Source organism: Staurois parvus, unplaced genomic scaffold (genome assembly GCF_062004578.1).
Source record: "Staurois parvus isolate SC_StPar_1 unplaced genomic scaffold, SC_StPar_1.0 ptg000836l, whole genome shotgun sequence".
Taxonomy (NCBI): domain Eukaryota; kingdom Metazoa; phylum Chordata; class Amphibia; order Anura; family Ranidae; genus Staurois; species Staurois parvus.
Window position 1 is genome coordinate 7,731 of NW_028318632.1, and position 25,677 is coordinate 33,407.

At 46.3% G+C, this 25,677-nt stretch overlaps 1 protein-coding gene across 3 annotated transcripts in view; it reads right to left on the reverse strand.

Moving 5' to 3' along the window:
- Nucleotides 1-744: 744 nt before the first annotated feature.
- Nucleotides 745-25,677, reverse strand: part of LOC149443722 (uncharacterized) — a 143,788-nt gene continuing 118,855 nt past the window's right edge. For 2 of the 3 annotated variants that reach the window (XM_089655352.1, XM_089655356.1), the window contains one exon: nucleotides 745-825. In XM_089655352.1, coding sequence (XP_089511478.1) covers nucleotides 763-825 — 63 coding nt within the window. In that variant the 3' untranslated portion in view covers nucleotides 745-762. The remainder of the gene's footprint in view (nucleotides 826-25,677) is intronic. The other variant, XM_089655355.1, reaches the window with a different exon arrangement.

Here is a 25,677-nt window from a genome sequence, read left to right on the forward strand (position 1 = left end):
TAATTGATGAAACCATGAATTCTGCGCTTTAACAGAAAATCCTGAAGGAGAATATCAAGCCATCAGTTTGTGACTTCAAGCTCAAGAGCACTTGGGTTATGCAGCAGGATAATGATCCAAAACACCAGCAAGTCCACCTCTGATAGGCTCAAAAAAAATAAAAATTTAAGTTTTGGAGAGGCCTAGTCAAAGTCCAGATTTAAATCCAATTGATGTGCTGTGGCATGACAGGCCCAAAACCCTTGAAAACCCTCCATTCTGGCTGAATTAAAACAATTCTGCAAACAAGAGTGGGCCAAAATTCCTTCACAGTGATGTGAAAGATTCATTGCCAATTATTGCAAACACTTGATTGCAATTGTTTCCACCAATTAGGTTTAGGGGGCAATTACTTTTTCACATAGGGCCAGGCAGATTTGGACAGCATTTTTCCTGTAAAAAATCATCATTTAAAAACTGTATTTTGTACTTACTCGGGATATCTTTGTGCAATAATACAATGTGTTTTATGATCTGAATAATTTAAGTATAACAAATATGCAAAAAAAAAATTAGGAAGGGGGCAAATACTTTTTCACAGCACTGTGTGTATATATATATATATATATATATATATATATATATATATATACACACACACACACACATTCAGAATGAATACCACCCCAATGTCCTGCAGCACAAATGTGTGTTTTGGCCCTTCAAAAAAATGTAAAAAAAATTGTTTATCAATAGTGACAGGCTTCTCAAACAAATACTTAATTACCTTATTAGAAGCCAGGATAGAAAAAGGCCTGGTGCATCTTTTTCACTGATTGGTGCATCCTGAAACACAGAATTTTAATTTGTGTGGTTTTCTATATTAGATTGTATTGATTTCAACAAAAGACTTCTACAGTTATATGACACAATATTTAATATTCTTTGATAATATTACAACAGATAAATATGAAATAATTATGGTACCTTATCCATCAATGAGACCATTTACTGTATGTACTCTGACATTGTAGTACATTATAAAAATAGTAAAAAAACATGTTGCACATAAAGCACCAATATCACCTTTATGCCAAGGTTAAACCTGGCCAGAGAGATGTGAAGGCTGTCATTACTAACCTCTTTCTGAAATTCTTGATGCCTACCCATTATTCTGACACAATGGCCTTGATTCACTAAGATGTGAGTGTATTAGCAGAGACTGACCATTCAGGCAGACTCCGGTCAATCAATCAGTCGTCTGACCAGCGTCTAGCAAGCTCATTGACGAGCGTCTATTGATTACTTTGCTATCACTGGCACATTTTTAGGTGCAATACCGGATATGTTCGCTAGATGGCGCACAAGCGCGGGCTTTATTGACATTGGCATTCTTATGATGGCAAAAGAATTCTTAGAATGTAATAAATAGAAGAAAATAGAAAATTCTAATACAGGTATACTATTTCTTTTCTTGCTGTGTCTCCAAAATGATCAGGAAACTAATGCATTTACTAATGAATGTCATACATTCTGTACTCAAATGTTAAACATTTTCACACTTATATCTCAAATAATTTATATACTTCTAATTTCCCAATATAATTATATATCTTCATTCTCTTTAATCACGTAACTATTCTATGGTAAAGACAAGTGCAGCGCTATAAATGCATGTGATCAATAATGAACGCATGTAAAAACCAAAAAGTGCAAAGAATTGCAACAATGATGTAATATTGTAAATGGTGCTAAAATAAGTTCATAGAATCATTCCTGAATAATGGAATGTCCTTCGTGTGAGAGTACCAACTCAGAGAGTGCCTATGAATGGCACGTGTGGTCTCTCCGTGACGGACAGTAGTGCATGAACTTGTGAAAGGTAAACCACCTTTGGGACTGGTCTACACTCACCAGAACAAAAGTATTAATGTGCATGGGTTATACACATCACACATCTGGGGGTGCAGCGGTATGCTGGCAGTTATGGGTTAGTCATCCAGCTCCATCCATCCATCCATCCATCCATCCATCCATCCATCAGGGTGGGTGCCCAAATGGTCCTGGGGAGGAAGTAGCTCAGCCACAGGAGCCAGAAAGGTGCTTAATAGTGTAGTGCACTGTCACAGGGGTGGATGACCTTTCACGAGTTCATGCACTACTGTTCGTGGTTATATTTATCTTGTGTAATACCATTTTACTAGTCTATATCAGCGACCAGCTCGCTCTTATCATTTTTAAACAATGTAACTATTCTACATTATAGCTCAAACTGTGTCTCCCACAGTGGTTTAGTGGTTAGAGCTCAGAACTTACAGCACTTGGGTCATGGGTTCTAATCCCAGTCATGGCTACATCCTAAAAAATGGAGATCAATTTTCTGGGTTGTGTCAGTGCCAGGAATATTGATCAAACAATTATGATTTTGCCTAATGACTAGAAAGTGGATGAATGTACTCTTCTGCCAATTAGGAAATGTGCAAGTTTCATGCCGTGTATATTTCATTGTAACATTTTTCTCTTTTAAATCTGTCTCCTTATACAACTTGACCCCCTCCCCCACCCCGTCATCACCTGTCCCATATGCAAATCTATGGATCACCGCCCCACTCTTTAACTATCTATTTACTGATCAAGTGAATGTGTCTCATTTTCTATCAGCTACAGCTCAGATCTCACATTATTATACAATTGCTGATTGTATCTCACCACTAGTCTGATTGAATTCACAATTCCTGGTCAGTCCCGTTCCCTGACCTCTAATAAACTTTAGGGCCAGTTCACACTACATGTGTTTCAGTTGCTTTTTCGGCATCACAAACGCACAGAAAGAAGGTTATATGGTTGTCAATGTCATAGTTAACATCAGCGCTTGCATTTTCAGTGCATTGCAGGTGCTGTAAACAAAGTTGACCACGCTGCATTGTTTCTGCACAGAACTGTACTGGAACACATTGAAACGTCCTTGAATGTACTAAAACGCACATGTCCCTAACTACATTGAATACAAAGAAAATAGAAAAAAATAAGTGGAAGGGATATAAAAATGCAATGTAAACATGTCCAAAACGCATTCAAAATGTACTGGAACACACTAAACATGCATGCCAAAAGGGCATGAAAAAAACCCATCAGGAACACATCTAGACTGTTTCTATAGTGTGAACCAGCCCTTAGGACTTGTTCACACCATTGGTGGTGCAGAAACGCATGCAAGAACACACATTTTCCAGCACAGCAAAGAAATGCAATGCCCTATGTAGATGTGCGCAGGTACCATGATGAAAACGTTGTTGCACCTACACACGTCTATTAAAAACAGCCCCATTCACAGCCACAAATACGCATGGCACCACACTACTGTGCGGTTAGGTGCGACAGACTTGGAAAATAACATAAAAATAAGCCAACATGGCTAAAACATATCTTGAAAATATGGGGACTCTGATATCCGGCGACAGTCCGTTCACGAACGAGAAGCAATTCTGCACCCCTAAAACCAACATAGAGGAAAGGGATGGTCAAATTGCTGTGCTGCTTCCAAACCACCTCTGGCATGCCAGGGTCATTATGCAGGTCCTCGATGCCAGTTCTTGCCTGCGGCCACAAAATATCCACTGGCCACGAGTGAAGGTGAGTGGAGGACGTGAAGGTGGATTTCTACCAGCTTCAACCGCAAGCAGTACCACTCCTGAAAAATGAGAGCAAATAATCATTGACACGTCATCATGACAGTCAATTCTCAGTGCAGGCTATCTAGAGTGTCTTTCCTTTTTAACCATTTCAAGAGTTCAAGGAAACATTCTTGGAGCATCTACTGTGTTTGGAAAGGCCAAAGGTCCCCCCCTCCCCCAGGCACACTAATGCTTATGCAGGCCATAGACGGGGAGAAAAACGGCCGATTTTTCTTTTAAAAAATGAAAAATTGGTTGTTCAAGCGGCCGACGTTACCAGCAATGGTAAAAAAAAAAAATCGGCCGATTTTCATCCCGTCTACAGCCGGCAAAAAGTGTCTCTGCAGAGAGCTCCGCTATATCTTTGACAGTTCCTTGACATTTACAGCGGTTGCAACAATGTATCTATTTGTATCCATTTAGGATACAGATGTTTTTATTCGGAAACAAATAGATACAATGTTGCAACCGCTGTAAATGTCAAGGAACTGTCAAAGAAATAGCGGAGCTCTCTGCAGGGACACTTTTTGCCATACTGGAATTCCTCTCATTTTTCATCCTTCTTCTTCATCATCATCCTCTTCTTCTTCATCATCATCATCATCCTCTTCTTCATCATCATCATCCTCTTCTTCTTCTTCTTCATCATCATCATCCTCTTCTTCTTCATCATCATCTTCATCCTCTTCTTCTTCTTCTTCATCATCATCCTCTTCTTCTTCTTCTTCTTCATCATCATCCTCTTCTTCATCATCATCATCCTCTTCTTCATCCTCTTCTTCTTTTTGTCTTCCTCTTGCAGGTCACTGCTCATGTGCAGATTTTTTATCAGTAAAAAAATCGGCCAATTTGCCCATCATTGCCGCGAAAATCGGCCGATCGGCAAATTCGGCCGTTTTTTTTTCCAACTTTACCGAAAAAAAAAATCTGCCAAAATACCGAAAAACGGCCGAACAAATAGCCCACTAACGATCCGAAAGTTGGCCGATTTTATTTTCGGCCGAAAAATCGGCCAATTTTCGACCCATCTATGGCCTGCATAAGATATGGTGTGGCCCTAGGGTCAATGTGTGTTTAGAATACTTCCAAAATGCACATACAAAAACACTACATCCAAATGCATGTTGCATTTCTATAGCATGTTAAACAGAAGAAAAATGCACTTACATAATGTTAACATGCGCAAGTAAAAGTAGACAAAATCCACATCCTTTTATTCTGGCTTCACATACATGCATTGTGGTCTAACACCGCACTCCTGGGCAAATCACATGCAATTTGTGTGCGTTGCAATTAGAGACAAACATTTTGCACACCTCAAATTGCACCGCATCCGGGCCAAAAATGTGCAGGACCCTTTTTCAGGGTATGCACATGTATTGTACTGTCCAAGGCATTGCACACTAACGCATTGCACACTAAAAATGTCAAATGCGTTAGTGTGTACAGTGCATGAGTGTAAAATGCTTTAGTGTGTACAGTGCATGAGTGTAAAATGCTTTAGTGCACACTGCAGTGTACAATGCATTGCACACTGTAATACACTGTAATACCGTGTACACCCACACATTGTAGACTGTAATGCACTGTACACTGTCATGCAGGATGGAGCAACGCATTGCACACTGTGATACCGTGTACACCCACACATTGTAGACTGTAATGCACTGTACACTGTCATGCAGGATGGAGCTACGCATTGCACACTGTGATACGCTGTCCACTGTCATGCAGAATCCAGCAACGCATTGCACACTGTAATACCATGTACACCAACACATTGTAGAATGTAATGCATTATATGCAGTATACATGTCCAGATATTCAAAGATTAGCCATGAAGGCCTAGCTGGTTACCTATTGGGCGACCGCAGATAGCCGAATAACGCTACACTGCATCCAGGCAGCTCTGGGAGGGTGTCATATGACATCCTGGCAGAACGCGCTCTCCATGATTGCTGTGTCCTAAGGACACAGCTGATCACGTGATGTGGTAAAGGCCAATCACAGCGGCTTTTTACCATGTGATCAGCCATGTCCAATGACACGCTGGTCACCGGGAAATGCATTTGCCGGGTCTTGGCTGCACTTTCATCACGCTGTCAGAATGTGTGGAAAGTACTGCCGAGAACCAGCAGTTATCAAAGCAGGGGTCGGCCCCGATGATCAGTGCCCACCAGTGCCACCCAACAGTTCCGCCCACCTGTGGCCAGCAGTGCCACCCACCAGTGCTGCCTCATCAACGCACATCAGTGTTGCTAAATTACCAGTTTACCAAATGTTATAATATAAACAGACTTTTATTCATTATGAGCTATTTTGTGGTTTATCGAGCAAAAAGTAAAACACACAGCAGCAAGTCAATACCACCCAAAGAAAGCTCTATTTGTCTGAAAAAACTGATATAAATTTAAGATGGGTACAATGTGGCATGACCGCACAATTGTCATTCAAAGGGTAACAGTGCAGAAAGATGAAAATTGGCCAGGACAGGAAGGGGGTAGGAGTACCCAGTAGGCAAGTGGTTAATATCATTGACCCATCAATACCCAGGAGCTAATGTGCAGATAAGTAGCATGTGCACCAAGTGAGATTCTGCTAGGCCCCACCCACAAAATTGCAATTACCTGTCCCTCACATGTTATTAACATATTTGCAATGGCCACAGTTACTGTACATATAAGGATCATCTCCTCAGTTGAGAACTGTGCTCTCGCCATGTCCAAATGCCAATAAGATTATCAAAATTTTCAACCAACACAAAACCTCCAACCACTTGTCATCCACTTACATTCCCCACAACCACTTCCGGGTGCGTGCGCACGTGATGACGGACTTCCAGGATAGCCGTTCATGCGCCATGCGGACACCTGTTTGGTGCTTATTTGTTTGCAATCGCGCATTTTTATGTGCGGCTATGATAGCTTTCGCAAATGTGTGTTTCTTATTGATTTGTTTTTTTTAACCTTGGCTAATATTTGTTGCCAAAGACCAAAAATCAACAAAGTGTGGACTATTTTATTACTGTAAATCGAATTGTAGAAAACCTGTAGCTGGCTGCACAGTGAATGTGACATTCATTAGTACATAACAATATTGTGGTGCAAGTGGGTTTTTTTTTTTGGTTTTGAAAAAGCCAGTTTGCACCCACTTGCATATTCACGCTCTTACAAGCTACATTTGAGCAGATTATATAAGTATACAAAGTAACTATTAAGGTTGTTCATATATTGAACATAAAATAAACACAAAAACATCGGTCAAACATTTATTGATCAAATATATCGTCATTTATTTGGTCAGCAGGAACAAGTAGGTACAGTCAATATCTTGGTGAGTCACAAAAATAGGATTGATGTGGCAAAAATAAAACACTCCTGCTCATAAGAGCTTACAATCTAAAGATACTTCTAGTGAACTGTGTGTGCTCAGGTTATAGCAGGAAACAAAGGGGAAGATGAATCAAGTAACATTTTCATGCACATAAGATTTACTTACACAATCACTTAGTATGAAGATCCATTCACAAAAAAAGTCTACACATCAAAATATAAAGAAAACAAAGCATGTGAAAAAAACCCCTCCCACCTCTACAAATCCCCTACACATACATTTGTCAGCAAGTTTGTCAGAAAAATGCATTGGAGTCTAAATAAGCAAGCAAAATTAAAACAAGGGCAGATTTTAAACAAAACGATTGACATGTGTGAGGCTTTCAATGCAAAGAGAAAAAACACAATCATTGTGCAATAACACACAAACACTTTACAAGGCCAAAAATATGCAAACATTTCCAGCCCACTTCCAAACACAGCCTGAGTGGTGTCTGGGGCAATTCAGCACAAAATCTCTTCTTCCCCCCAACCACTACAAGCAAGGACTTAGTCACAAACCACCCGGCCTAGTAACAGGCCAAATCACTCCCTACTGCACATCTTTATATAAGCTAGGTTGTATTTGGAGCACGCCAAACAAGGCCCCACACCCAATTAAGCCACACCCACCACTGACCTTAATTTGGTCAGTGAAAGTGTTTTCACCTGATGAATCCGCTTCCTACCTGCATTAACCCTTGGTATACAGGCCCCACAAATCAGAACGATATATACAGTGAAATGTACGTGTGCAGCATACAACAGAACATTGAGCAGGGATGTGAAAGGGAACCCCAATTGGAACCGTTATTGCTACTATGGTCACAATTCCCTCCAGATTCTCGCATGAGTTAAGACAGTCACATGACCACATCTTGTATGCAATACTGAAAATGACAAATCGATTTGACTAGTATGGTGAATTTCCCATCAATTGGCAAAACACTCCAGAAATCAAACATCACCAAACATTACACTCTGGGCAAAGCTGATTTACAAATCCTGCGACTTACAGTAAAGTTGACCATTTCAATGCAATTTTCAAGACATCTGACACAGATCTCTATGCAAATTGCCACTAAAGTAGTACATGTACTACTATAGAAATCAGTGTTTGAAACGCACCCATGTGGTCGCTCTAATAGCAGACAATAGGGTGCGACTTTGCAGACGATTTACAACTTGCATGTTGTGCAAATCACATGCCAAGTCCCACTCAATGTGCACGCTATTGGAGCGTTCATATTGTTGTGGTTCAAACTTGGTTGGAGCCGCAAGTAATAATAGAGTAATGAATACACTACTTTTCATGCAATTTGCTGAGAGATCGGTGTCGATTGTCTTGAAAATTGCACTTGAAATCACCATGTACCCCGACTTTGAAATCATGCAACTTCTATGCAAGTCACATGATGTGACTGTGGTGTCAATAACACCACTTAGAAATCTGCTTTAATGTGACCGGGTAGCCCCCAGTAACATTGTTTGCGATTGCCATGCAATTGGCATGACAGGCGACTTGCAAATCGTAGACCAAGTCGCACCCTATTGGCCACTGTAGGCTCTGTTCACATCCAATTGGATTGTGAACTCGTGCAACTTCACTGTAAGTTGGGCAATTGCCGCATCGGATTAGATGTGACAGTGGTGTTAGCCCCCAGTAACATTGGGTGCAATTTGCCATGCAAAGGGCAAGTTGCTGGCCATGCCAATCGCATGACAAGTCGCATCCAGGGTGTGCAATTTCAGGTGCGATTTGTGAATTGACATGGTACCTGATATTGGATATAATGAATGTGAATGTGAGTGTATTAACGTACGCCATTTGTTGCAGTGAGAGTTCAAAGGTATTTGAAGATTTTGGCCATTTATTAGCAATTTAACATCTAGACTCAAATAGAAATCGCAATGCTACACACAATTGAAAACACAACTAGTTAGTAATTCTCTAGAAAACACAGTAAAATTGGCAACTTAAACAGTAATTTTCAATTGCATATAGTGTGAACGAAGCAGGAAAATTAACAAAGGAAATAAATCTTTGAAGGCGTGCGGTCTGCTTTGCATTTGGTGGAAAAATCCATACCAGTATTTGTGACAAGTTTGATGTGTGGATTCACCAACCAAGTCTTTTCTCTCTCGCTCACTCTTCTTTGTCTCACTGGCTCGCTCTTCTCTCTCGCTCACTCTTCTGTATGTCTCTCTTTATCACTCTTCAGTATGTTTTTCTCGCTCACTCTTCTTCATCTCACTGGCTCGCTCTTCTCTCTCTCTGTCAGCTCTTTGTTTGCCAAATCCTTCACAAAAGTGGATGGAGTGTAAACCATCATTATCAAATCTATTAGTGCTCCAGGCTCTTATCTTACCCCATTGTATGACATTCACATAAGGTGCAGCTTTGAAGGTGTTTCAACAGACAAGGCCTCATTCTAATTCACATTTTAGGGATCACTTAGACAGAAAGCAAAGATGTTGCCAGAACATCTATTTGAAGACAGCCACACATGGAGATCATACTACTTCCTTGCCGTGGTTGGGATTCAAACCGACAACCCTAGAGCTGTGAGGCAGTAGTGCTAACCACTAATCCACGGAGCTACATTGCTAATCCAGCCTGTATTTCTGTGCTGTGAATCAATCTTAGGTCCCTGGGCAAGTTCAGTGTAACTACCAGATATCTCCAATGTGACACAAATGTTGTGCTATGTTGCCAATTCACATGTATGATGGTTCTATGTATCCCAATACAAAGGATTGCAATACTAATACAGGCGTACCTCGGTTTACCAATGCCTCAGGGAACGTCATATTTGGGGTACAAATGCCAAACCATTTCAGTTCATTGGTCTGTTTACAAATGTTTGAATAATTTGGTATGGGCATGTGGCCTGGTATGGTTCAGGAGGGGGGGAGGCGCTCGCTTGTCCCCCCCCCCCTTTCCTGACCTGCTGGGCTGCATGCTCAGATAAGTATCTGTTATGGATTTTGGGGGGTACCCCATGCTGTTTTTTATTTAATTTCAGCGTGGAGTTACCCCTTAACATCCATACGAGACCCGAAGGGCTTAGTATGGATGGGAGGGGGGACCCCACGCCGGGTTTTTTACAAATTGTTTATAATTCCCTGCAATACTTTTACATCAACTGTCAGTGGGGAACTCCGCCGACAGCTGAAACATGAGCGCTGCATTGGTTTTCGCTACTAAAATGCTGCATGAGTTGATAACATAACTCATGCGGGATTGTAGGAGCGACAGCCATGTGTTAATGTTTCAACTGTCAGCGGGGTTCCCCACTGACAGCTGAATGTAAAAAAAAAAAAAAAAAAAGCGTGGGGTCCCCCCTCCCATCCATACCAAGCCCTTCGGATCTGGTATGGATATTAAGGGGGAACTCCACGCTGAAATAAAAAAAAACAGCTTGGGGATCCCCCCAAAATCCATACCAGACCCTTATCCGAGCATGCAGCCCGGCAGGTCAGGAAAGGGGGGGGGGCGAGCGAGCGCCCCCCCTCCTGAACTATACCAGGCCACCTGCCCTCAACATGGGGGGGTGCTTTGGGGAAGGGGGGCTCCCCCCCAAAGCACCTTGTCCCCATGTTAATGGGGACAAGGGCCTCTTCCGTTATTGGGATAATTGGTCAGCCATTTTTTGGGATTTTAGCATATTTTGTTTACCAGTAAAGTTGAAAATTTTTTGTTCCAAATTTACTGATAAAAAAAATGTGCCAAAATCCCGAAAAACAGCTGACCAATTAACCCACTAACGGCCCGAAAATCGTTCGATTTTCTTTTCGGCAGAAAAATCGGCCGATTTTAGACCCATCTATGGCCTGCTTTACATGGGTCTAAAATCGTCCGCAAAAAAAATCGGCTGATTTTCAGCCCGTTAGTGGGTTAATTGGTCAGCCATTTTTGGGGATTTTGCAACTGTTTTTAATTGGTAAATTTGGATAAAAATTGGCCGATTTTGCAGATCGGCCGATTTTAGCTGCAATGATCGGCAAATTGGCTGATCTTTTAACAGATAAATAATCTGCACATGAGCCATGACCTGCAAGAAAAAGAATAAAAAAAAAGAATAAGAAAAAGAAAAATGCAGGCCTTAGATGGGGCGAAAACTGACCGTTTTAAAAAAAAAAAATCGGTTGTTCAATGGGCCGACGTTACCACCAATGGTAAAAAAATTGTTAGATTTTCGCCCCATCTACGGCCTGCAAATATAATAGCGAAGTAATTACTTCTGTCCCTGCAGAGAGCTGCGCTATTATATTTGACATTAAAAAGTATAAAGGTTGCAACATTGTATCTATTTGTATCCGAATAAAAACATCTATATCCGGAATGGATACAAATGGATACAATGTTGCAGTCTCTATACTTTTTAATGTCAAATATAATAGCGGAGCTCTCTGCAGGGACAGAAGGAATGTTTCAGCTGTCATCGGGGTTTCCCACTGACAGCTGAATTTTAAATTATTTCCGTGAATTAAATAAATAATAAAAAAAACAGCGTGGGTCCCCCCTCTCATCCATACCAAGCCCTTCAGGTCTGGTATGGGTATTAAGGGGGAACTCCACGCTGAAATTTTAAAAAAAAACAGCGTGGGTCCCCCTCAATATCCATACCAGACCCTTATCCGAGCATGCAGCCCGGCAGGTCAGGAAAGGGGGGGGACGAGCGAGCGCCCCCCCCCTCCTGAACCATACCAGGCCACATGCCCTCAACATGGGGGGGTGCTTTGAGGCAGGGGGGCCCCCCCCCCCAAAGCACCTTGTCCCCATGTTGATGAGGACAAGGGCCTCTTCCCCACAACCCTGGCCGGTGGTTGTGGGGGTCTGCGGGCGGGGGGCTTATCAGAATCTGGAAGCCCCCTTTAACAAGGGGGCCCCCAGATCCCACCCTCCCCCCTACGTGAACGAGTCTGCGGTACATGGTCCCGCAGACTCCTTCACAAAAAAACTAAGTGTGGTGTAAAAAAAACACAGTACAGGGTCTTTGACAAGTCCTTTATTAAAACAATGTCCCCCGAAGTAGATCCAACGCAATCCCGGCGGCGGCGGCGGCAGGGACCCGAAAAAAGAAAAAAAAAAAAAAGGTTCCGCTCCTGTCGGAGGCTTCCAGCCTAGTGAAGAAGAGGCTAGCTGACAGTTCTTATATAGGTATGGGGCGGGGCCAGCCGGGCACATCATCCCCGCCCCTTACCTATTTGAGAAATGTCACCCTGTCTCTCCGCTGAGGCTAACTAGCTGAATGCAGGAGACAGTCTGACATTTCTTATATAGCTATGGGGCGGGGCCAGCCGGGAACAGCAAGCATGTGACATGGGGCGGGTCACTCGGATGATGTCCCCGGCTGGCCCCGCCCCATAGCTATATAAGAAATGTCAGACTGTCTCCTGCATTCAGCTAGTTAGCCTCAGCGGAGAGACAGGGTGACATTTCTCAAATAGGTAAGGGGCGGGGATGATGTGCCCGGCTGGCCCCGCCCCATACCTATATAAGAACTGTCAGCTAGCCTCTTCTTCACAAGGCTGGAAGCCTCCGACGGGAGCGGAACCTTTTTTTTTTTTTCTTTTTTCGGGTCCCTGCCGCCGCCGCCGTGATTGACGTTGGATCTACTTCGGGGGACATTGTTTTAATAAAGGACTTGTCAAAGACCCTGTACTGTGTTTTTTTTACACCACACTTAGTTTTTTTGTGAATAAGTCTGCGGGACCATGTACCGCAGACTCGTTCACGTAGGGGGGGGCAGGATCTGGGGGCCCCCTTGTTAAAGGGGGCTTCCAGATTCTGATAAGCCCCCCGCCCGCAGACCCCCACAACCACCGGCCAGGGTTGTGGGGAAGAGGCCCTTGTCCTCATCAACATGGGGACAAGGTGCTTTGGGGGGGAGCCCGCCCTGCCTCAAAGCACCCCCCCATGTTGAGGGCATGTGGCCTGGTATGGTTCAGGAGGGGGGGGGGCGCTCGCTCGTCCCCCCCCTTTCCTGACCTGCCGGGCTGCATGCTCGGATAAGGGTCTGGTATGGATATTGAGGGGGACCCACGCTGTTTTTTTTTTTAAATTTCAGCGTGGAGTTCCCCCTTAATACCCATACCAGACCTGAAGGGCTTGGTATGGATGAGAGGGGGGACCCACGCTGTTTTTTTTATTATTTATTTAATTCACGGAAATAATTTAAAATTCAGCTGTCAGTGGGAAACCCCGATGACAGCTGAAACATTCCTTCTGTCCCTGCAGAGAGCTCCGCTATTATATTTGACATTAAAAAGTATAGAGACTGCAACATTGTATCCATTTGTATCCATTCCGGATATAGATGTTTTTATTCGGATACAAATAGATACAATGTTGCAACCTTTATACTTTTTAATGTCAAATATAATAGCGCAGCTCTCTGCAGGGACAGAAGTAATTACTTCGCTATTATATTTGCAGGCCGTAGACGGGGCGAAAATCGAACAATTTTTTTACCATTGGTGGTAACGTCGGCCCATTGAACAACCGATTTTTTTTTTTTAAAACGGTCAGTTTTCGCCCCATCTAAGGCCTGCATTTTTCTTTTTCTTATTCTTTTTTTTTATTCTTTTTCTTGCAGGTCATGGCTCATGTGCAGATTTTTTATCTGTTAAAAGATCAGCCAATTTGCCGATCATTGCAGCTAAAATCGGCCGATCTGCAAAATCGGCCAAATTTTATCCAAATTTACCAATTAAAAAAAGTTGCAAAATCCCCAAAAATGGCTGACCAATTAACCCACTAACGGGCTGAAAATCAGCCGATTTTTTTTGCGGACGATTTTAGACCCATGTAAAGCAGGCCATAGATGGGTCTAAAATCGGCCGATTTTTCTGCCGAAAAGAAAATCGAACGATTTTCGGGTCGTTAGTGGGTTAATTGGTCAGCTGTTTTTCGGGATTTTGGCACATTTTTTTTATCAGTAAATTTGGAACAAAAAATTTTCAACTTTACTGGTAAACAAAATATGCTAAAATCCCAAAAAATGGCTGACCAATTATCCCAATAACGGAAGAGGCCCTTGTCCCCATTAACATGGGGACAAGGTGCTTTGGGGGGGAGCCCCCCTTCCCCAAAGCACCCCCCCATGTAGAGGGCAGGTGGCCTGGTATAGTTCAGGAGGGGGGGCGCTCGCTCGTCCCCCCCCCTTTCCTGACCTGCCGGGCTGCATGCTCGGATAAGGGTCTGGTATGGATTTTGGGGGGATCCCCAAGCTGTTTTTTTTATTTCAGCGTGGAGTTCCCCCTTAATATCCATACCAGATCCGAAGGGCTTGGTATGGATGGGAGGGGGGACCCCACGCTTTTTTTTTTTTTTTTTTTACATTCAGCTGTCAGTGGGGAACCCCGCTGACAGCTGAAACATTAACACATGGCTGTCGCTGCTACAATCCCGCATGAGTTATGTTATCAACTCATGCAGCATTTTAGTAGCGAAAACCAATGCAGCGCTCATGTTTCAGCTGTCGGCGGAGTTCCCCACTGACAGTTGATGTAAAAGTATTGCAGGGAATTATAAACAATTTGTAAAAAACCCGGCGTGGGGTCCCCCCATGCCATCCATACTAAGCCCTTCGGGTCTCGTATGGATGTTAAGGGGTAACTCCACGCTGAAATTAAATAAAAAACAGCATGGGGTACCCCCCAAAATCCATAACAGATACTTATCTGAGCATGCAGCCCAGCAGGTCAGGAAAGGGGGGGGGGACAAGCGAGCGCCTCCCCCCCTCCTGAACCATACCAGGCCACATGCCCATACCAAATTATTTAAACATTTGTAAACAGACCAATTAACTGAAATGGTTTGGCATTTGTACCCCAAATATGACGTTCCCTGAGGCATTGGTAAACCGAGGTACGCCTGTATTAGTATTGCAATCCTTTGTATTGGGATACATAGAACCATCATACATGTGAATTGGCAACATAGCACAACATTTGTGTCACATTGGAGATATCTGGTAGTTATACTGACCTTGCCCAGGGACCTAAGATTGATTCACAGCACAGAAATACAGGCTGGATTAGCAATGTAGCTCCGTGGATTAGTGGTTAGCACTGCTGCCTCACAGCTCTAGGGTTGTCGGTTTGAATCCCAACCACGGCAAGGAAGTAGTATGATCTCTGTGTGTGGCTGTCTTCAAATAGATGTTCTGGCAACATCTTTGCTTTCTGTCTAAGTGATCCCTAAAATGTGAATTAGAATGAGGCCTTGTCTTTTGAAACACCTTCAAAGCTGCACCTTATGTGAATGTCATACAATGGGGTAAGATAAGAGCCTGGAGCACTAATAGATTTGATAATGATGGTTTACACTCAACCCACTTTTGTGAAGGATTTGGCAAGCAAAGAGCTGACAGAGAGAAAGAAGAGCGAGCCAGTGAGATGAAGAAGAGTGAGCGAGAAAAACATACTGAAGAGTGATAAAGAGAGACATACAGAAGAGTGAGCGAGAGAGAAGAGCGAGAGAGAAAAGACTTGGTTGGTGAATCCACACATCAAACTTGTCACTAGAGATGAGCGAATCGAAGTATCCGAAGTGGAATTCGAGTCGAATATCGGAAAAATTTCGATTCGTGCCGAATCCGAAAAATAGCCTAATTCGGACGCGCGAATCGAAATTTTTCAGAAAATGGCGGCTGACATGTGCGGCGACGGAGCGGGGATGTCTGGGAAGGCGCGCAGACAAGGCGCGCTGACCCATAATGCATTCCTCAACTACATGTGATCGCATCAGCCAATCAGCAGCCAGCCAGCCAGCACTGTGTAATGGTCGAGCTATAAATAGCGGCCATTTTGGAATTCTTCATTTGCCTGCAGTTATTGAACAGAGGCAGACCGCTCTGTACTAGGGACAGGGACAGAGTTAGGGCCACAGAAACGATAATTGGGGACAGAGAAAAGTTACTTAGGGACAGAGAACCATTACTCAGGGACACAGACTTGTTAATGAGGGCCACAGAATCGTTATTTAGGGACAAAGAAACGCTAGTTAGGGCCACAGAATTCATACTCAGGGACAGACAGAATTGTTACTCAGTGCCAGAGAATTGTTACTTAGGGCCACAGAAACGTTATTAGGGCCACAGAATTTTTACTCAGGGACAGACAGAATTGTTACTGAGTGCCAGAGAATTGTTACTCAGGGACAGACAGAATTGTTACTGAGTGCCAGAGAATTGTTACTTAGGGCCACAGAAACTTTAATTAGGGCCACAGAATTTTTACTCAGGGACAGACAGAATTGTTACTGAGTGCCAGAGAATTGTTACTTAGGGCCACAGAAACTTTGCTTAGGGCCACAGAATTTTTACTCAGGGACAGACAGAATTGTTACTGAGTGCCAGAGAATTGTTACTCAGGGACAGACAGAATTGTTACTGAGTGCCAGAGAATTGTTACTCAGGGCCCCAGAAACTTTACTTAGGGCCACAGAATTTTTACTCAGGGACAGACAGAATTGTTACTGAGTGCCAGAGAATTGTTACTCAGGGACAGACAGAATTGTTACTGAGTGCCAGAGAATTGTTACTTAGGGCCACAGAAACTTTACTTAGGGCCACAGAATTGTTACTCGCACAGACACAGAATTGTTACTCGCACAGACACAGAATTGTTACTGAAGGCCACAGAACTGTTACTTAGGGCCACAGAATTGTTACTTGCACAGACACAGAATTGTTACTCGCACAGACACAGAACTGTTACTGAGGGCCACAGAACTGTTACTTAGGGCCACAGAATTGTTACTCGCACAGACACAGAATTGTTACTCAGGGCCACAGAACTGTTACTTAGGGACAAAGAAACGCTAGTTAGGGCCACAGAATTCATACTCAGGGACAGACAGAATTGTTACGGAGTGCCAGAGAATTGTTACTCAGGGCCACAGAAACTTTACTTAGGGCCACAGAATTTTTACTCAGGGACAGACAGAATTGTTACTGAGTGCCAGAGAATTGTTACTCAGGGACAGACAGAATTGTTACGGAGTGCCAGAGAATTGTTACTCAGGGCCCCAGAAACTTTGCTTAGGGCCACAGAATTTTTACTCAGGGACAGACAGAATTGTTACTGAGTGCCAGAGAATTGTTACTCAGGGACAGACAGAATTGTTACTGAGTGCCAGAGAATTGTTACTTAGGGCCACAGAAACTTTACTTAGGGCCACAGAATTGTTACTCGCACAGACACAGAATTGTTACTCGCACAGACACAGAATTGTTACTGAAGGCCACAGAACTGTTACTTAGGGCCACAGAATTGTTACTCGCACAGACACAGAATTGTTACTCGCACAGACACAGAACTGTTACTGAGGGCCACAGAACTGTTACTTAGGGCCACAGAATTGTTACTCGCACAGACACAGAATTGTTACTCAGGGCCACAGAACTGTTACTTAGGGACAAAGAAACGCTAGTTAGGGCCACAGAATTCATACTCAGGGACAGACAGAATTGTTACGGAGTGCCAGAGAATTGTTACTCAGGGCCACAGAAACTTTACTTAGGGCCACAGAATTTTTACTCAGGGACAGACAGAATTGTTACTGAGTGCCAGAGAATTGTTACTCAGGGACAGACAGAATTGTTACGGAGTGCCAGAGAATTGTTACTCAGGGCCACAGAAACTTTACTTAGGGCCACAGAATTTTTACTCAGGGACAGACAGAATTGTTACTGAGTGCCAGAGAATTGTTACTCAGGGACAGACAGAATTGTTACTGAGTGCCAGAGAATTGTTACTTAGGGCCACAGAAACTTTACTTAGGGCCACAGAATTGTTACTCGCACAGACACAGAATTGTTACTCGCACAGACACAGAACTGTTACTGAGGGCCACAGAAACTTTACTTAGGGCCACAGAATTGTTACTCGCACAGACACAGAATTGTTACTCGCACAGACACAGAACTGTTACTGAGGGCCACAGAACTGTTACTTAGGGCCACAGAATTGTTACTCGCACAGACACAGAATTGTTACTCAGGGCCACAGAACTGTTACTTAGGGACAAAGAAACGCTAGTTAGGGCCACAGAATTCATACTCAGGGACAGACAGAATTGTTACGGAGTGCCAGAGAATTGTTACTCAGGGCCACAGAAACTTTACTTAGGGCCACAGAATTTTTACTCAGGGACAGACAGAATTGTTACTGAGTGCCAGAGAATTGTTACTCAGGGACAGACAGAATTGTTACTGAGTGCCAGAGAATTGTTACTCAGGGCCACAGAAACTTTACTTAGGGCCACAGAATTTTTACTCAGGGACAGACAGAATTGTTACTGAGTGCCAGAGAATTGTTACTCAGGGACAGACAGAATTGTTACGGAGTGCCAGAGAATTGTTACTCAGGGACAGACAGAATTGTTACTGAGTGCCAGAGAATTGTTACTTAGGGCCACAGAAACTTTAATTAGGGCCACAGAATTTTTACTCAGGGACAGACAGAATTGTTACTGAGTGCCAGAGAATTGTTACTCAGGGACAGACAGAATTGTTACGGAGTGCCAGAGAATTGTTACTCAGGGCCACAGAAACTTTACTTAGGGCCACAGAATTTTTACTCAGGGACAGACAGAATTGTTACTGAGTGCCAGAGAATTGTTACTCAGGGACAGACAGAATTGTTACGGAGTGCCAGAGAATTGTTACTCACGGCCACAGAAACTTTACTTAGGGCCACAGAATTTTTACTCAGGGACAGACAGAATTGTTACTGAGTGCCAGAGAATTGTTACTCAGGGACAGACAGAATTGTTACTGAGTGCCAGATAATTGTTACTTAGGGCCACAGAAACGTTATTAGGGCCACAGAATTGTTACTCAGGGACAGACAGAATTGTTACTGAGTGCCAGAGAATTGTTACTTAGGGCCACAGAAACTTTAGTTAGGGCCACAGAATTGTTACTCAGGGACAGACACAGAATTGTTACTGAGGGCCACAGAACTGTTACTTAGGGCCACAGAATTGTTACTCGCACAGACACAGAATTGTTACTCGCACAGACACAGAATTGTTACTGAGGACCACAGAACTGTTACTTAGGGCCACAGAATTGTTACTCGCACAGACACAGAATTGTTACACAGGGACACAGAACTGTTACTGAGGGCCACAGAACCGTTACTTAGGGCCACAGAATTGTTACTCGCACAGACACAGAATTGTTACTCGCACAGACACAGAATTGTTACTGAGGGCCACAGAACTGTTACTTGGGGCCACAGAAACGTTAATCAGGGACACAGAATTGTTACTGAGGGCTACAGAACTGTTACTTAGGGCCACAGAATTGTTACTCGCACAGACACAGAATTGTTACACAGGGACACAGAACTGTTACTGAGGGCCACAGAACCGTTACTTAGGGCCACAGAATTGTTACTCGCACAGACACAGAATTGTTACTCGCACAGACACAGAATTGTTACTCGCACAGACACAGAATTGTTACTCAGGGACACAGAACTGTTACTGAGGGCCACAGAACTGTTACTTAGGGCCACAGAATTGTTACTCGCACAGACACAGAATTCTTACTCGCACAGACACAGAATTGTTACTCAGGGACACTGAACTGTTACTGAGGGCCACAGAACTGTTACTTAGGGCCACAGAATTGTTACTCGCACAGACACAGAATTGTTACTCAGGGACACAGAATTGTTACTCAGGGACACATAATCGTTTAATTAAAGACAACATGCAGAGGAGTGGCAGAGGAGGCAATGTTTTAGGAGCGAGCAGACGTGGCAGCAGAGGAAGGGGTCGAGGCAGCACTATTCGCAGCCAGAGGCCAGTGCTCCCGGTGTCATCCAGCGGTCGTGTCTCCACCGACAACCCTGCCGTCATCGATTGGTTGGCTCGGTCGTCTTCCTCTTCCCAGGTCACCTCTGACACCTACAGCCAACGGTCGGAGGGTACGTCAGACACAACCGTTAGTTGGCATGGCCCGGGACCAAGCCCACTGAAATCACGTGTCCTCTACCTGCCCCTGTCCTTTGGTGTTCCCTCACCAAGCGAAGTATCGCATGCTGTGGGCTCAGCCCCACTGTACAGTGAGGAAGAGCTAACAGAGGGCGGTCAGGAACGGGGGGAGACATCCGCCTTTTCAGCAGCTAGGCGAAGAAGTAGTGGCGAGGAGAGTGGCCCGGTAGCCGGTCTAGAGACAGGTCTGTCTCCTGACCCAGACGCAGCCGAGGGGGCTAGTAGTGAGGCGGAGACCCTACTTGATGATGAGGAGGTTGATCGCACTTGGCAGCCTCGTCGTCATCAGGCAATTTCTTCCGCATCATCAGGAGAAGAGGGTGGCAGCTTGGCAGTGAGCGAAACAGTCGGTGGGTTGCCCAGGAGACAGCAGCAGGGTCGCAGCAGTGTCAGTGGAAGCAGTGTCAGTGGAGCCAAACGGCCACGGAGTAGAGCACCAGCTCCACTGCAGCCTACCACCACGGCCAGTAGTGGTGCCGGTGTGCACGGAGGAAGCAGCAGTCAGCCAGTGAGGAGTATCGGGGGCAAAGTTTCCTACTCGGCGGTGTGGCAATTTTTCGTCAAGCCGCCCGAGGAAGTAAACGTAGCCGTATGTCGACTATGTGGCCAGAAAGTCAAGCGTGGCCAGGGGGCCCATGTTGGGACTACAGCGTTGCGGCAGCATATGCAGCGTCGCCATTTGGTGGCCTGGGAAAACCGTGATAAAGATACGGCGGTTCTGCCCGCCCCAGCCCCCGCTCCATCACCCGCTCTGTTACTTGCTCCGTCACCCGACGTCAATCGCCCTCCATCAGCCAGTCAAGGCTCCAACACCTCTGCTGAGGGGAGTTGTCACTCGTTGGCATCTTCCGCTCGTTCAGATGCTCCTTCTCCTGCTACTCCTCTTCACAGATTCCGTCAGCAGTCTTTCTTGGAATCCGTTTCCAAGAGACAACAGTTTGCGAGCACGCACCCGACGGTGCAAAAGCTGAACGTCCTCCTGTCCAAGTTGCTGGTGCTGCAGTCCCTCCCTTTCCAAGTGGTGGACTCAGCACCTTTCAGAGAAATGATGGCTTGTGCCGCGCCGCGGTGGAGAGTGCCAAGCCGTCATTTCTTCGCCAAAAAGGCAGTGCCAGCCCTGCATTCACATGTAGAAGACATGGTGGGCCAGTCTTTGAGCATGTCGGTCTCTGCCAAAGTGCACGGCAGCGCCGACGTGTGGAGCTGTAACTACGGTCAGGGACAGTACATGTCATTTACGGCCCACTGGGTGAACGTGGTGCTGTCACAGCCGCACCAGCAACTTGGACAGGTCACGCCGCTTTTGCCTCCACGTTTGCACGTCCTTGGTCCGGCAAAGATGTCCGCCTCTACCACCTCTTCTTCCGCCGTGTCCTCAGCCGCCACCCCCGTGCCAAGTCCCATTACCCGACCGGCATATCACATGTGCAGGGCGCAACGGTGTCACGCTGTTCTGCACCTGGTATGCCTTGGCGAACGTAGTCACACAGGGGAGGAACTTCTGAGTGTAATGAACAGAGAAATCGACAGATGGCTGTCTCCGCGCAAACTGAAAATCGGAACCATGTTGACTGACAACGGAAAGAACATGGTGTCTGCTCTGCGTCAAGGAAGGTTGTGCCATGCGCCATGCATGGCTCACGTGTTCAATCTGGTTGTCAAGCGGTTCCTAAAATCCACCATCCCACTGCAAGACATCCTTAAAATGTCACGTAAACTTTGCATGCATTTCAGCCATTCCTACACCGCAAAGCACACCCTCCTTGAGCTGCAGCGGCAGAACGGAATTCCACATCATCGCCTGATCTGCGACGTTGCAACAAGGTGGAATTCAACCCTACACATGTTAGACCGCCTTTACGAGCAGCGAAAGGCCATCACCGATTTCCTGATGTTACAAGCGGATAAAGGTACTCCCCTGTGTAACTTCGATGTCAGCCATTGGCAGCTCATGCGTGACACCTGCCGCTTGCTCAGGCCCTTTGAGGAGGCCACGCTATTCGTGAGTCGGCAGGACTATGGGATGAACGACGTCATTCCTCTGTTGCACGTCCTTGAACAAATGCTGTTAACAATGGCTGGTCAGGGTGCGGTAGACGTGGCGCACAGATCTCAACGCCACATGACCCCTGTGGGGGCAGGACAGGAAGAAGAGGAGGAGGTAGAGGAGGACATTTGTGCTCAGGAATTATTGAGTGAAATGGGTGGTTTTTCCACTCAGCGGACAGGAGTGGAGGAGCAGGAGCATCTGGTAGAGGAGGAGGAGGAGGAGACAGAGGACCCAGACGCACCGTGGCAGTATGCTGTGGAGATGGAGGCAGGGAGTCCCTCGCATTCCTTGGCACAAATGGCCCATAGCATGCTCGGTTGCTTGCGTAGCGACAGCCGAATAATAACCATCAGACAGAGGGATGACTTTTGGCTGTCCACCTTGTTGGACCCTCGCTACCGTTCCAAAATGGTGGCCTTTTTCACACCTGCTGAGAGGGAGGCCAAAATAACGTACTATAAAAACCACCTATGTAGTCAGTTGGTCTCTGCCTTTGTGCGCCAACGTCCATCCTCAGACACTGTGGGCCCTGTGCGCTCGCGTTCCGCTGCCATGGCAGCAGGGGAGGGGTGGGGTGGTAGGAGCAGTGGCAGCTCCACCAGCAGCGGCTGCCTCAGTCTGCAGTCGATGATGAGTAGCTTTCTTCACCAGCGCAGTGAGGAAACTACTAACCAGCCGCAGCAGCAGCAGCAGCAGCATCAGGTGGACCTGGAGCAGGACCTCAAACAACAGGCTTGGGCCTACTTGGACAGCACCCTGCCAACCGAGGTAGACAATCCCCTTGACTACTGGGCAACGAAACTTGACCTTTGGCCCCAACTAGCTGAATTTGCCCTTGAAAGGCTGTCATGCCCGGCCAGTAGCGTGGCATCGGAGCGCGTGTTTAGTGCGGCAGGAGGTATTGTAACTCCGCGGAGGACACGACTGTCCACCCAAAGTGTGGAGAGACTCACGTTTGTGAAAATGAATCAGGCGTGGATTAGTCTGGATTTCAAACCACCAGTTCCTGACACAACTGACTAAATCCGCCATGAATCATGCCTCAAACATGTGCCACTTTCAGGTCTCCTCACACACTGCTGGTGTGTAGAATTTTTTGACATAGGGTGCTGGCAGATTACGGGCCTCCCATAGCTGCTGCCAGGACCCTAATCTGCCATAGGCCCCTATATACCGCCTCCTCATGCTGCTGCCAGGTCCAGAGTCTCTCATGGGTCCCTGTACGGCCTCCCATTGCTGCTGTCTCCATCGCCACACTCTGCCATGTGCCACTTTCAGGTCTCCTCACACTGCTGGTGTGTAGAATTTTTTGACATAGGGTGCTGGCAGATTACGGGCCTCCTATAGCTGCTGCCAGGCCCCTAATCTGCCATAGGCCCCTATATACCGCCTCCTCATGCTGCTGCCAGGTCCAGAGTCTCTCATGGGTCCCTGTACGGCCTCCCATTGCTGCTGTCTCCATCGCCACACTCTGCCATGTGCCACTTTCAGGTCTCCTCACACTGCTGGTGTGTTCAATTTTTTGACATAGGGTGCTGGCAGATTACGGGCCTCCCATAGCTGCTGCCAGGCCCCTAATCTGCCATAGGCCCCTATATACCGCCTCCTCATGCTGCTGCCAGGTCCAGAGTCTCTCATGGGTCCCTGTACGGCCTCCCATTGCTGCTGTCTCCATCGCCACACTCTGCCATGTGCCACTTTCAGGTCTCCTCACACTGCTGGTGTGTTCAATTTTTTGACATAGGGTGCTGGCAGATTACGGGCCTCCCATAGCTGCTGCCAGGCCCCTAATCTGCCATGGGCCCCTATACCGCCTCTTCATGCTGCTGCCAGGTCCACAGTCTCTCATGCCATGTGCCACTTTCAGGTCTCCTCACACTGCTGGTGTGTTGAATTTTTTGACATAGGGTGCTGGCAGATTACGGGCCTCCCATTGCTGCTGCCAGGCCCCTAATCTGCCATAGGCCCCTATATACCGCCTCCTCATGCTGCTGCCAGGTCCAGAGTCTGTCATGGGTCCCTGTACGGCCTCCCATTGCTGCTGTCTCCATCGCCACACTCTGCCATGTGCCACTTTCAGGTCTCCTCACACTGCTGGTGTGTAGAATTTTTTGACATAGGGTGCTGGCAGATTACGGGCCTCCCATAGCTGCTGCCAGGCCCCTAATCTGCCATAGGCCCCTATATACCGCCTCCTCATGCTGCTGCCAGGTCCAGAGTCTCTCAAGGGTCCCTGTACGGCCTCCCATTGCTGCTGTCTCCATCGCCACACTCTGCCATGTGCCACTTTCAGGTCTCCTCACACACTGCTGGTGTGTAGAATTTTTTGACATAGGGTGCTGGCAGATTACGGGCCTCCTATAGCTGCTGCCAGGCCCCTAATCTGCCATAGGCCCCTATATACCGCCTCCTCATGCTGCTGCCAGGTCCAGAGTCTCTCATGGGTCCCTGTACGGCCTCCCATTGCTGCTGTCTCCATCGCCACACTCTGCCATGTGCCACTTTCAGGTCTCCTCACACTGCTGGTGTGTTCAATTTTTTGACATAGGGTGCTGGCAGATTACGGGCCTCCCATAGCTGCTGCCAGGCCCCTAATCTGCCATAGGCCCCTATATACCGCCTCCTCATGCTGCTGCCAGGTCCAGAGTCTCTCATGGGTCCCTGTACGGCCTCCCATTGCTGCTGTCTCCATCGCCACACTCTGCCATGTGCCACTTTCAGGTCTCCTCACACTGCTGGTGTGTTCAATTTTTTGACATAGGGTGCTGGCAGATTACGGGCCTCCCATAGCTGCTGCCAGGCCCCTAATCTGCCATGGGCCCCTATACCGCCTCTTCATGCTGCTGCCAGGTCCACAGTCTCTCATGCCATGTGCCACTTTCAGGTCTCCTCACACTGCTGGTGTGTTGAATTTTTTGACATAGGGTGCTGGCAGATTACGGGCCTCCCATTGCTGCTGCCAGGCCCCTAATCTGCCATAGGCCCCTATATACCGCCTCCTCATGCTGCTGCCAGGTCCAGAGTCTGTCATGGGTCCCTGTACGGCCTCCCATTGCTGCTGTCTCCATCGCCACACTCTGCCATGTGCCACTTTCAGGTCTCCTCACACTGCTGGTGTGTAGAATTTTTTGACATAGGGTGCTGGCAGATTACGGGCCTCCCATAGCTGCTGCCAGGCCCCTAATCTGCCATAGGCCCCTATATACCGCCTCCTCATGCTGCTGCCAGGTCCAGAGTCTCTCAAGGGTCCCTGTACGGCCTCCCATTGCTGCTGTCTCCATCGCCACACTCTGCCATGTGCCACTTTCAGGTCTCCTCACACACTGCTGGTGTGTTGAATTTTTTGACATAGGGTGCTGGCAGATTACGGGCCTCCCATAGCTGCTGCCAGGCCCCTAATCTGCCATAGGCCCCTATATACCGCCTCCTCATGCTGCTGCCAGGTCCAGAGTCTGTCATGGGTCCCTGTACGGCCTCCCATTGCTGCTGTCTCCATCGCCACACTCTGCCATGTGCCACTTTCAGGTCTCCTCACACTGCTGGTGTGTAGAATTTTTTGACATAGGGTGCTGGCAGATTACGGGC